The sequence below is a fragment of the Xenopus laevis genome, chromosome 4L (assembly GCF_017654675.1).
Source record: "Xenopus laevis strain J_2021 chromosome 4L, Xenopus_laevis_v10.1, whole genome shotgun sequence".
Lineage (NCBI taxonomy): Eukaryota > Metazoa > Chordata > Amphibia > Anura > Pipidae > Xenopus > Xenopus laevis.
The window spans coordinates 116492664-116507170 of NC_054377.1; the positions used below are offsets into that span (position 1 = coordinate 116492664).

At 37.6% G+C, this 14507-nt stretch overlaps 1 protein-coding gene across 3 annotated transcripts in view; it reads left to right on the plus strand.

Annotated features, from left to right (window-relative positions):
* The window catches only part of atf6.L (activating transcription factor 6 L homeolog), an 89713-nt gene extending 78762 nt beyond the window's left edge, over positions 1-10951 (plus strand). For all 3 annotated transcript variants that reach the window (XM_041590686.1, XM_041590687.1, XM_018258789.2), the window contains one exon: positions 10322-10951. In XM_041590686.1, coding sequence (XP_041446620.1) covers positions 10322-10515 — 194 coding nt within the window. In that variant the 3' untranslated portion in view covers positions 10516-10951. The remainder of the gene's footprint in view (positions 1-10321) is intronic.
* The last annotated feature ends 3556 nt before the right edge of the window (positions 10952-14507 follow it).

Sequence of the window (14507 nt, forward strand, 5' to 3'; positions counted from 1 at the left end):
AGGAATTCAGTAACTAGAACATCCCAACTTTTATCAGTTTATGAGCATAGTCTTGGCGTTAGATGTTACTAACAGGGTTTGTATTCTTATGTGAAAAAGACTCAAACTTACATATATGTCGAGTTTTAATATTGCTCCAACTTTGTGGTCACACAGGTGTTAGATGGATAGATCTTGAACCACATGAAATTAGATCTGCCAGCCTTGGCTATCCTGTTTGAAGAGTGCAAGTTTATATTAATTCCACTTTGAAAGAATGTTATGGTTATGCCCATCAGCTTTTCTGAAGCTTAAAGATCTTGTGACCTCGTAAATTCCTATTTAAAATTCCACAGTGTGTTTCAACCACTAAAGAGGTTCTCTGACCCCTGATGTACCATGGATAGTTCTTGTGATCCTCTCCAATCAGACACTTTGACGTCTTTAGAAAAACACACTATTCTATCTAGCAAATGTCAAAAGTAAAATAAATGTTCTATACACTTTAAAATAACACAATATGGTTGGTCTTAAGCCAGCAAATACAGGTGTGTGAGAAATAGGGTGAGAAGTTCTATGCTTGCGGGCTCTACATACATAAAGGCTCTTATGAAGTCTGCAGCTGCAGTCACCAAGGCAATGTCTATCCTCTAGCAATCGGTGTCAGTGGAAGTATTTCAACTTATTTTTGCACCTGTATTTCTGAATCGTATTTAATATTTTACTGCAATCTATATGTGTGCCTACAACATATGTTCATACATGCAACTTGAGTATTACAATATGCTCTAGTTACTCTTGTAAGATTCTTCTAAAAGTATATTTTTCTTTAGAAGTCCCAACATGAGCTTTTTATTTTTATACCAATTATTGGTATTCTTTTAAATTAAACACTAACCTTGGATTACAGGACTGAAAATGGTAACCTGCAGCATTCCACAAAAAGGTTTTTATAAATGACTGCAGTAACTCAAAGGTTTGGCCTTACAACAGTACTGATCTGTGTTTTTAAGAGTGTCCACAGCAAACGTCTGCTAGGCAACCGCTCTTATGCAATTTTGCATGTATGTTTGTAAATGAATGCCTGGGTATAGCTATTATTGCCCAATTCTTTGTTGATGTTTAGCTAGCTTTTCTTGCTCTACTAAGCCCTTTCCCTATACTAACACTGTCCAGATGGCATGTCGGTTATACCCCCTGCATGTTAGGCTGTGGGATATTAATTGCTGTTATAGACAAAAGATGCATTTTTTCTTTTACCTACAGAAACAAAATCTCAAGGTGTGCAACGTGGCAGGCCCAGTTGTTTATACCTTTGAAAATGACATATATCAGCCAGGTTGTGTCCTCATACCTTTTTATGTTTAGGTGTTTTGATTATGGTTATCTTTTAAGAGAGAAAAAGTGATAACAAAACTCCTCAAACTATCACCCAGTCATATATAGGAGTGTTAGCTCAAGGCCAGAGGCCAGCTTGGGAAGGGTTCGGGAGAGATCCAGTTGAGAGGCTGCCATGAGGCTAGAGGCACATAATTAGTTTACCTTTATCTAATAACTTACTCTTCTTATTTTCTTATATGAAAACACATGCTTATTACACAAAATAAAAAATCATACATTATATCATTAAGCATTACATCCATCTGCTGCTCAATGCTAAGTCCTTATTGTTGCCTGGGGCTGCTTTAAGAACATTGCTCAGTGATCTTAAAATTCCATGAACCTCTACCAAAAGCATTGCCCTCAAAAGCAATTAAGTTTTCTGAAACAGTTGTTGAAGCGTAACAATAAATGGCAGATTACTGAAAGTTATGATTTTGCTTTTGCGTACAGAGCACTCTGTTGTGGCCAAAATAGATTGTTTCCAATTTAGTTATAGTTTACACTAAATGGAAACACTTGCTCAATTTTTGCTGACGTTTACCTCTAAAAAGCTTTTGGCAATCTATGTATGGGTGCTACCATACTTTGGTGTATTTGAGATACAAATTAGAAAACAGGGGTCTCCAGTTCTAGAATGAGCTTTTTTTTGCTAAACGAATTTCATATGTAAATGATGTAAATCTGGGAGAAATCACAATGTCATAACCAGATCCTGCCTATGCGGCATATTGCCATAGAGCATCAACATACACTCCAGTTTGTTAACATAAATCAAGAGCTTTATGATTTGTACATAATTTGTTCTGAGTAGCTGCTCGTGCCAGACCTGAAGGGAATCAGACCTCAGCCTGTGATCAGCTAATATTTCATTAATCATTATGCTCAGTCTGTGATTATTCATTTCTTGCCTAATAGCTCAGTAATGACCTCAGGCTTTTTTTTTTTTTTAAATTTCTTTCAAACGATTGATTCATCTTACACCTTGAGCATGTGGCTGCTTAATATACAATAAAGTTGTGTTGTTATGTTATAGTAGAAAAAGTTGAACCATTAGCAAACCATCTGAACATTTTATTCCCTAAAACATATACTTTTTAAGGGATTTTGCCTTGATTTTGAGACAGTGGCCAATATGTCATGGTAAAGCATGGTGCATTGTATTGGCCATATAGTATTTTTGTTTTGTTTGTGGGGGTAGTTATTTTATAACAGCAATCATGGAGTTAAGCCTGGTTTAGTAGTCTAAAACAGAAAATTAATGTAAATTGCAAAAGGGCTTCAAGCATCTCTGTAAGTTTACATCATTTAAATTTGGGAGGGTTTAGCTTCACCTTGTAAAATTACTGCCAAGTTGTTAGGCATCCCCAATGATAAGAGCTGCTTATCTGTTACCCCCGACTGATTTTTCTGTGCTGCAACAAACACACCAACCTGGGGTACTGTTTGAGGAGCACTGCACTATAATGGTCTTTCTCCTCTGGGCATCCTTCTTAGTTAGGGAGGGTTCATGTACAGCTCAGAATTTTTTGCAAGATTTCTGTACTGCTTATGTGCTCTACACAGTTGGCAAAAGAGAGCCTGGGTGAAAAAAGAAGAACCGATGGGCAAGCAGCACCCCAGTTGGGGCACCAGCCTTATTTTCAAATATGAAATGTAACCGTGACCTTCTATCGGTATCAGAACTGCCTGTCTGTCAATCTGAACCGTGTCTAAAGCACAAAACAGCAGCTGAATGTTAAATGTACTGCTTATCAGATATGCTATATTGTAAACTGCAGTATAGTGCAGTAATAATGCGGTAACAAGTTACAAATCTGGTAGCATATCAAACATACAGTATATGCACAAGACCAACTCACTGCCTCCTGTTGGTTGGTCCCCTGCTATTTACCTTCATTTTAATATAATTGATGCGCACTGGACATTTGTTTTTTTGTTTTTTTTTTGTTTGTTTTAAAATTATTAAGTTATGTTTTATTAACTAATCACCTTTGAGCTCTTGGAAGTGATGGATGGGAGAGTGCAGTCACATGGGTCAGTTCTTTTTTTTCTTTCCTTTATGTGAATAATCCACTTGACCCTGCTCACCATCCTTTGGGACCTAACCTTTCTTTCTCTTTAGATCATATTTGCATACATACAAAAGTGAGGCATCTATTCTATGTACATGTACTTAAATGTATTTTAATTTTTGATGTTAGTGAAATTTCAGTATAATTCAAATATTTTATCTGGCGATTTTAAAGGCACTGACCAGCCAGACTTTTTTTAATTGCTGGAATATATTTTTTTTAAGTCTTACAATATTACCAACCATATCTCCAAATGCATGTAGAGCTTGAACCAATATAAAATACATCTACTCCCCTGTGTATCTCTTGTATCTCTTAAGCTGACCATACATATGGAGATACGCTCATTTGGCGAGATCTCTCCCCGAAATGCCCACAGGCCCATGTTTGTGGTGAGGCCACAAAGATACGGACCTAGGGCGGCATAATATTAGGGGTGGCATGTCGCCCAGCCTCTTCCCAGGAGGAACTGGGGAGTACAGTGTGGAGTATGCGGGCGCTAGGACCGCACGGCCTTGGGGAGCACACCCACCAAATCCGGCACTAAATGCCCGCCTTGAGGTGGCCGATATTGGGCTGATCCGATCAAGGAGAAAATGGGCGGTTGGATCAAAAATCGCATCAACGAACCCATGCGGTCATTGATCCAACTCCATTTTTAAGCATGGTTGATAAACATCTGGCCAACTTTCTGGCACATAACGATCGGGGAAGCCTATCGGAGCGTCCCATACACTGGGCAATAAATTGCTGACTTAATCTGTCAGCAGCTTATATCTGTCAGCAGCTTATATCCGTGTAAGGGGGCCTTTAGGGCGCTATGTAATAAAAGGCACTAAGTTTGCCCAGGAGCTACCCATAACAACCAATCTGCAGGTAGCAAAGCAAACATCTTATTGGTTGTTATGGGTCGCTGCTCCTGGGCAAACTTTTATTACATATGGGGGTTAGTGTTTTGTTGCTAGCACCCGTGTAGGCCACACACATCGTATTATTGGCGCTAAATAGTTACTGAAATTCCAGCACAACCGCATTATTTTCTTATAATCCAGCATAACTGCAGAAAGCATATTTCTATCTTCATTTTTACAGTGAAAACTGCACAGTGTAAATATTTGGTTCCCTCAGAACAAATGATGTAATTGGTGCTTAGCTCACAGTAGTCAGCAGAGTCGAGAAGGAACGGCTGTGACAAATTATACATTGCTGCTTTCTAAGACTCTGTGCACAGTAGCAATTTCCATGCCAGTAGAGAGACTGCACAAAAGAAGATTCACTTACATTTCCAGCACCTGAGGTCACTTAAGCCTTAGTTGGCATTCAATTTTGTAGGAAATTCTATTTATCTTGCTGTGTACAAATTAGAGCTAAATATCACTGGTGATGTTTCCCTCAGCAAACAATCAGATCTTTGCTTTTGTTTCCTAACTTGTAGATGATTGATCGAATTGCTTGTTGGTCGCTAGGGGCAATATCACCGGTCAGGTTTTCAGGGCCCCTAAGACTTTACTCTGATGGCATGATTGGATGCAACACACATCTCCATAGATATGAGGGGAGTTCATTTTCCTGTAGCTCCTTTTGCATTGGAACAGCTAGGGGTAGATTTACATAGGGTCGAATACCGAGGGTTAATTAATCCTCAATATTCGACTGCCAAATGTAAATCCTTCGACTTTGAATATCGAAGTCGAAGGATTTACCACAAATAGTTAGATCGAACGATTTTTCTTCGCCCTAAAAATTGTTAGAAAGCCTATGGGGACCTTCCCCATAGGCTAACATGGCACCTCGGTAGGTTTTAGCTGGCGAAGTAGGGGGTCGAAGTTTTTTTTTAAAGAGACAGTACTTCGACTATTGAATGGTCAAATAGTCGAAAGATTTTTAGTTCAAATTGTTCGATTCGTAGTCGAAGGTCGAAGTAGCCAAAAAAATCATTCGAAAAATCTAAGTTTTTTTTCTTCTATTCCTTCACTCGAGCTAAGTAAATGGGCCCCCTAATGTTGTTTTTTTTTTTTTTAACGTTTAAAGAATACTCACTAAACGTTAGAATTTAACATTCTTCTCCATGGCTTCCTCTTTGAGACATTCCAAAGAATTTGACATTAAAGATGAGCACCATCTTAAATGGTCGACTGGCTACTTTTGTTCTTAGCAAGATCTGAAAATTTAGACTGGTAGTTGCCTCTGCTTCTGGGATTATCAGAATTTTCAACAATATGCCAAAAATGAATGCTACTATCCCTTTAAAGCTATATTAGAAATACATGTAATTGACTGATTGGAACTGAGATTGTACTGTTTATTTAATTCAAGAGAGCTTTTTTTTGGCCCTTCAATATAACCGTAATAGAGCTGAGGAGAGAAACAGCTGTTGCAATTAGGTTTACAGACACATAGTGAGGTAATCAGAACTGAAATAGTGGTTTATTTTTTGGCTGGCGCTGTTTAATGGAAAAAATCAGCCTTCACTTTATCTTCCTTATCAAAGGGGGTTTTTTTTGTCTTCTATTTTTGAGAAACGTTTGATTCTTTCCTGAAATGACATTGTTGATTTGTAAGGTATACATTACAAATATATCTATATTCATAGCTATCACTAAGAATTAAAGGAGAAATAAAGTTTAAATAATCAAGTAGGGCAGAAATTTTGTTCAGTATGTTTTGGGCTTCTATACGAGCCCAAGGCAATCACAGCCCTTTAGCAATAAAAATCTGTGCCTCCAAAGATGCCGCAGTAGCTCCCCATCTTCTTTTTTACTGATTCACTGCACATGCCCTGTGCTGTTGTCACTTACTGAGCTTAGTTTAGGGACCCACTAACAAGATACAATACACATAGACTATTAAGGGGTTATTTATCAAAGGTAACATTGTAGAGCTTCGTGAGCTTTTTTTTAAACCTCTAATAAACTCACCACTCGATCGGATTCTAATTTAAGAAAAACTCAAATCAGTGTAGTTGGGGTGAAAAACTCATACTCAAATTGATCGAATTTTTGGTGAAAAAAAATTTGAATTGCTCTGATTGGCTTTTATGTGTGTTCCACCACAAGGAGCACATGAGATAGCGCTCTAATAGTGAGTGTAGGCATCGCACAGAACCAGCATACTCAAGTTGAACATAGCAAGTAGTGCTCCATCTGAGTTTAGTGGCTTTAGTGCAGTGACTACAAACACATAGCAAAGCATAGGCTGTGTTAACTCATGTGTTCCCTTTTGGCAGAATGCATGAAAGGAGACATGAATGCTTATATATAAGTGGAAAGTGTGTCAGTGGCCCACAAGCAGTCGGGGCAGAAGTCTCCCCATTTACAATCCTACCTGAAAAATAGTGTGTTCCACTTTTTCAAATGACTTGACAGCCAATAAAATGCTCTTTCATCCTTCTTTATCACTGACTCCGTTTTATTTTAGTCTCCGATTCCATTAGTGTTGTGTATATATTTCAGCAGTTAATCTGTCAGCGAATGATTTGCTGCTAATTCATAGTTTTATGGGTGAATTTTTAATATTCCCGAAGGTTTGTTCTTTCTTATAGCAGCTGTTTCAGGGTTTTATAAATTTTAACTGAAAAGCAGCCACCTGAATGCTGTATCCACACAAGGAGGAAATGGGACATCTGTTCACAAAGAAAGATCCTGTTTTCTTGCCAGATTTTAAGATTGCCAGTAGTAAAAGTGCTCAACATTTAGTATTTCCTTTGTTTTATTCTGTTGGCTGCCATTTGCTTATGATAGATTGGCACTATCTATTGCTTCTCCTTGGTCAGAGCAGGTATAGTCTACACGATTTCCCTTTTAGTAAATGGGAGCCCTCATGACAGCATTTCAATGTTAAATGCTGAAAGCTGCTGGGCAACAAAAGCTGTTGGGTTATAGTTTAATAGCATTTATTCTTGTTTCTCCAGGCTCTTATTCCTCTACTCCCTTCCAGCCTGCTGTCTGTCTACAGACAAAAGTTCTGGGCTGATTTACCAACAAACAGTATTTGCTGAGTTGCACCAGTTCAATCACCTGTAGCAACCAATCAGTGACTTTTATAGCGGTATAATGCAAGTGAGACAAGGAAACCTAAGGATCTGATTAGTTGCTATAGGTAACCATACTGGTTAATTCAGCATTCATTTGAGTTTTCGAGTTTGTTTTTTTTGGTCGATCACAAAATCAAATTTTTTGAAATTTATTATACCCTGACCTTGGAAATAGCTCGAATCCAAAAATACACCATCTAAAAGCCTTTTGAGGCCAAACGCAGAGATCTCTTGAACCATTTGAAGAACCTATGTATTTAAATCTGTCTCACAGGATATAATGAAGGAATCCATGTTAAAGCAAGTTAAAAAAAACAGATGATTTTAGTTTTGAGCAGGAATGTAAAATAATGGAGTCCTGGTATAAAAAGGAAATATATATCTAAATGTGCATTGAAGGGATGACCTGTTATTGAAATTTGTCTTATGCTGGTGATTTTACAGTTCAGGCAAATGTCCTTTTTTTATACGGGGGTAGTTGACATATATGTTATTTATTTAGCTAGATTAATTTTCCTTTTCTTTTCTTTATTTAATATTTTATGGCTTTCCAAAACCGGAATCTCTGAAAAACAGGGTTTCCATTTTTTTCTCACAATTTATCATTAAATTCCTACATTGGGCGGAGGCTAAAGGAAAAATTGCCTTAAGAATTTTATATTCCTATTTCTTTGGGGTTTACAGCTGCTTTGGCTGAAACTAGTCGTGCTTTTCCGCTCTGGATCATGATCCCGCTATTCTTTTGGGAACTTCTTTCCCTGAAGACTAGTCCTGTCCAGAATTTGAATATTTGATGTTTGTGATAGTCATTGGATACAGATTTTCATGGTGTTTACACAGGCAACGCCTTGTAATTACTGCATTCCAGGAACAGGACCATCATTTTGACCCTCATATAATTCACTGGTCCTAAATTTGTCCTTAAGCTTTCCAGGTATAATTGAGTGACTACTGTTCAAATAAATCTATAGATTAAATATAGAATCAATTGCCAAAACTCTACAACTTTTCAGCAGCCTGGAGGGAACATTTATTTTTGTACCCTGGTTATATGGCTAGTAGAAACTTCAGCAATGTAGAATTTGCTTTGGATGAAGGGGAGATTTTCAGAATGCACCAGGCAGTTCATGAATGCATATGCCCACACATTACCAGAACAAATGTATTGAGTGCACCTAGGTCCCCGGAAAAAGTGAATTACTATTCACATACAGATTTTTGGTATGTATCAATGTTTTTTGAGTATTGTCTGCATGTTCTCAACTAAAAATTTTAAGTTGTCAATATTAGTGATGAGTGAAATTTTTCAACAAGTTTTGCCACAAAAATGGTGCCCATAGACTCCCAATGCGTGAAAAATTGTAGCACGTCAAAAAAAAATCTTGTTGCTTGTCAAAAAAAATGTTGTTGCTTGTCAAAAAAAATGTTGTCGTCCATAGACTTCAGTGCATTTCAGCGAATTTTTGCAGTTTCGCAAATTTTCGCCCATCACTAGTTGAGATCAGTTCTATCCAATGGAGACAGAAAAATGTATTTGAATTGAACACTTTCTGCACTGCAGGTAGTCAAGAATTCTCAATTGTAGTCTTGAATTTTTTTACCATTATGTGCACTTTTTTGAGGGCTTTTCCTTATTGATTTACAAATACTGATGGCACTCCATCCGCCCTTCATAGTGTCATGTACTGTGTGCAGGACATCTTTTCATTTTTAAACCTGCATCAGATTGCAGTCTTTTCAGTGTGGGAACACACACTTTCCAACTCCCCAGACCAATGTTATTTGCCATATAAAATATTTAAATGTTCTCCATCCCTTTTCTGCATTTCCACAAAATGCATTTTCCATGGTATTTTTCTTTAAGCAATTCCCTCATCTGCTAAAAAGTTAATTGCCCTATATGCATTCCAAATATCCATTCTCTACAGACTTATAACTTTTAGACTGACAGTTTACAAGTAAATGGAAATCAAATTCTCACAAGTATGGTGCCAGCAGAAAACATATGTAATTCTTAAAAACACATGCACTTCCCTTGTATCCTATTGTGTAGAGCTCGTCTTCATAGATATAAAAGTCACAAATGGAGCCAATATGATTCACACAAATCCAGTACTGCACAAATCTTTTTTAACTTATAAACAATTCATATAAATAATGTCTGCTCCATCACTTTGTTGATTATCTGCCTGACTATAACATGACCTTCCTTTGGGGAGGATGCCTCCTGGCTGTCCTAGAGTGAAATTTAGAATGACTTGACTCACAGCTTGGTTCACTCTGATGTTTCTTGCCACTAACTGATTGCTTTATAAAAGCAGAGCAATAATATCTACAAACTGAGGGTTAAGAAAACCATGATATCAGAACAAGCAGACACCAGAAGCTCTACTATTATGGATCTTTTTTTTTGTCTTTGCCCCTAGCTATTAAAAGAAGGATATCCATTGCTTCTTGCAACAAATGTCACAGCACTTTAGCTGGCCGCATAATTCCCTGTTTATCTATGTTTAACCCAGACAGGCTATAGAAGCCCTTTCAGTGCTTTTGTATATGAAAGTCACAATATGGAAGGGTGCTAGCAAATATAGGGAAGTGGAATAGCACAGAGATATGTGCCAGATTTATTTTTAAAAGTCTTGATTTCAAGCAGAGATCCCATGTCTATTTTCTCCTAAAAGCTATGGTCACCCTACATTATGTTTTTTTTGTTTATTTATTAATACAGAAAAGTCACAGTATGCAAACTAAATCATAATAATACTATATGCAATCAGTAATTACTGAGTTTGTCGCTGAAAAGTTTTGCCAGTAATTTATTTTACTGATCTAATTTATCTTTCTTTTCCTACAGACAATGTGATTAATGGACAGGATTTTGAGGTGATGATGCAAATAGATTGCGAAGTGATGGACACCCGTATGCTGCATGTCAAGGCTTCAACTATTCCACCATTTTTACGCGAGCACCGAGAGAACCAAACTAATTCGTTCTACAACTCTCCCACCTCTGGCCCAGAACCTGCCCAAGTTGTGAGCGCAATATGAAAGTCCTTGCCATGAAGGAGACTGAGAACAATGCTTGATCTACTTGCTGCCTCAGTGTGTGTGTGCTGGAGACTGCCAAGCAAACCTTCAATGAATGCAGATGTCACATATACATATCAACATTTACTTGCCAGTGTCACATAGGCAATAGTTTGTTTTTTGTCCAACAAATATAATTTATATATTCTGTAAAAAAAAGATCATATCAAAGAGCGAATAGAAGGCAAAGTTTTCATTATGTTATCTTGCTTAATTAGACAAAACAATTGCTATTATGAGTTTATATAGCAAGTTTTATCAAACCAAGTTCATTTAATGGTCATATAAATAGATTTCCTTATATACAGAAAAATCCACTCAGTGTCACAAAACTGATACATCATTGTCAAATTTGGCCATCTAGGTGGTGTACTAAATCCGGCTGATCTGATAATTTGGACCACAGGCATTGCCTGAAGGTACTTTATGGTTTCCATAACTATATCCGACATGGTCATAATTCAACATGGGTTTCAGTAGCTGTCATTTTTGTCCCAATTAAGGCCAAAAGCTGTTGACGTTGCCAATAGTTATCTGTAGGCAGCCAGTGTCAGTCTTTGTATGGCCAGTTTAACATTGTTTAGAACCAAAGATACCGGCACACAAGGCTTGCTTGCAGGGAAACCCTTGCTTTAATTCAAAAGTGCAACGTTTCGGGGACACGCCCCTTTCTCAAGCATGCTCATGCTTGAGAAAGGGGCGTGTCCCCGAAACGTTGCACTTCCGCACTTTTGAATTAAAGCAAGGGTTTCCCTGCAAGCAAGCCTTGTGTGCCGGTATCTTTGTTTCTAGACTATATTTGGAGGTTGCCGTACCCTCTATTACTGAGCACCAGGCGTTATCTTCAGGAGATTGCCGTGGGTGTGCGTCTGCTCTATCTTGTTCCAGTACCAGTTTAACATTGTTAACATGTCTTTAGACGCAAAGATTTCTCTTGCCGAACGACCAATTTTAGCGAAGTCCGACAAAATTATTGTGTGGTTAGTGGGATTCGAACATCTTACAATTTTTCGGCCGACATCTGTCAGGAAATTGATCGGCCAGGTTAAAAAAATCTTTGTCGGTCCCAGTGCAATCTATCTATGTTTGCAGGACCAAGCAGGCAGCTCCCCTTTGTTTTCCTGGCTGGTCTTTTTAGTTGATGGACAATTTGTACGATCGTTCCGAGATAATCGTGGTCTCACGATGATGATTGGATCTTTTAAAAATCTCAACATCTATGGCCAGCTTTAAGGTTGTATCAGTTTATGTTTATTTTTTGTAATCTTGATTATCATATAGTCTATTAAGTATTGACAATGGTAGGTAATTTATTCCAAAGAAATTTTGGATACAAATTACAGTCCAATTTGGAAGTTTCCATGTTATTATTTTTACTTCTCCTAAAGACTACTTAGAATAATACTGTACATGCATACAGTAAAGATATACACACAACCATTGGCCTTAATATTGTGTTAATATTGTGTCAATTTTATGCTGCTGCCCTTTTACTTTGTACAATAGGGATACTTCCAGGGATCCCGCCAATTTAATTGTGGTTGCATGCACAAAAAAGTGCTCTTTTGTGAGCACTATCAACGGACATATGAAATGTAGTTTACTAGGTATTGCCAAAATATTAGGACCCCCCTCAGTAAAAAAAAGCTTTTACTGACTGACTGAAAGCATTGCACTGGCATTCCATTACCTTTCAAAATCCCTAGTGCATTGGCTTTGGCCATCACACATGCACAGCAAATTTAATTTGCTGGGTTTATTCTGCTGCACAGGCATAAACAGGAATCTTCACTAGAGACCTGGACTAGACCAGGACCAACTACAGCCTTGGATGCTGGGAAAAGTGCATAAAAAAGGAAGGTGCAGGGCTTAGAGAGTAAATTCCACTGTTCCGTGCAGATGCAGAAAATTATTTTTCTCTTTGCACATATAGGTGCATTGCTCCAACTATTTCTAAGTGTGCATCCCAATTTGTTTTATACATTGGCCTCAAAATTTGTGTGCGTACACATATGTACATGCCTTAAAGCACTGGATATGTCATGTATATCTAGTGTCTCCATAGGAAAAAATAAAACCTTTTTCTAACTATCTACACCTACTAACCGTCCCTTGTGGCATATTTTTGAAGGGTTGCTCCTTGGCAGTAGAGAAGGTCTATAATTCCATTCATGGTAAGAGTTATTGTAAAACTTCCTCTTTTATAAAGCCTTCACTTGAAAACAACTGTGGAGTAATTACTGCATACTGTACACTGTCACAGTATATTGTACAATTGGTTTAATAGTGGTGTAAATTGGAAACCTATTCTCTGACCTATGTACAGTAGACAAGATATAGGTTTTTATGCAAACAGAGAGACACTTTCGTAAACATAATCCCTATACATTTTTTTTAGTACTTAGATGCCTGCATAAGGCAGACTCAGGCACCCTTGTCCCTCCAGAATGCCCTCATGAGCTGAGCCCTCTATGGGATGTGCTAGCATTGGCAGGACAAAGGTTGCCCCCCTCTGAATCAATTTTGTGGTTGGATAATGTTAATCTTTATTTTTTTTACACTGGGATATTAAGTTCTGTGTTAAATGTATAATTTTGTATGACTGATGTTTGATACGGGTAGGTGTATTAGATGGGTGGGTTCTGCTGGAATGTTTCTCAAACCTACGTGCACTAGTAAAGGATTTCCACAGTAGCTCTGTCATGTTATTTTTCTATCCATACACAATGTATAATTCCATGTACATAATTTCAGCTACAAATTGAAGGATGTAGCAGGTTGGCATATAATAGGAGGTATGGCCACCCCATTTGGCTTAAATGTACCCTGCCAGTTCAATGGAATGAAAATATGCCTGGTCCAGATTTACTGATAATCTTACTATCAGAACCCATAGGGCCTTTTTTTAAACCTTGAACCCCCAACTGGCTTTGCTACCTCAATTATTATGTAGAGTCAAAAGTAATAGTGGTAAAATTATGTAGTGTATATTAAAAGATCTTGTTTAGTGAATAGGGTTTGTGCTGGACATGCCTGCTTCCTTCTATTTTATTTAAGTGGGGGAAGTACATAGTCAGGGTAATTTTGGGTAGGGGAGAGGGTAGCTAGCAGGTGACAATCAGCCTGTGTAATGAGCTGCTTCTTACTGTGAGACACAGGCTGCAGCTGCATGATGGGAGGGGTCTTGTTTATACAGAGCTCATTATCTCTATTTAAACAAACTCCCCTGATTAGTGTGAGGTAATACGTTTAGAAACAAAACATTGTTCCGTTCGTTCTCTGTGATATATATAAAAACTTTGATTGTTTCTAATTAAAAGAATATGAAGACTACAGTTACATCACAAGTCCTATTTGTAGTGCTCATACTGTTCATGCTCCCTTTAATGGATATAGGCAAGTAACTGATTATGGATCGTTAATATTCAGGAGACAAGTTGTCTTCTTCTACCCAACAGTAGGAGAGAAATGCAGACGTCTATGAACTTTAGCTCTTTATTAGTGTAGAATAGCTTGTCGGAAAGACTATTAACGACAGTATGGTGCTTTTTATTGGATCAACATGGCCCTAAAATACATTACATAAATGTTCAGGCTGGAAATAAATAAACATTCTAATTTGTGAATGGAAGCAGATGGTTTTGGCTTTTATCTGAAAACAAATCCGTAATCCCAAATCCATTTGCATAGGGGAACCAACTCATTCACCACAGTTTTCCATTTGCTTTTCCTCAGCTTTTATTAATTACTAACCTCTACATCTTTTTTTATATATTGCTTCCTGAATGGAAAAAGCCTTTCCCCACTGAAATCTGCAATCTGTGTCAATCTGACATTTACAACAAATTGTTACAGGTCTAGGAAAGTTCTTTTTTAATACTTGGATAAAATAGTTGTTTTTTTACTCAGATGAGACTTCTTCCTTTGCAACGTGGCTAAATAATTGACCTGTT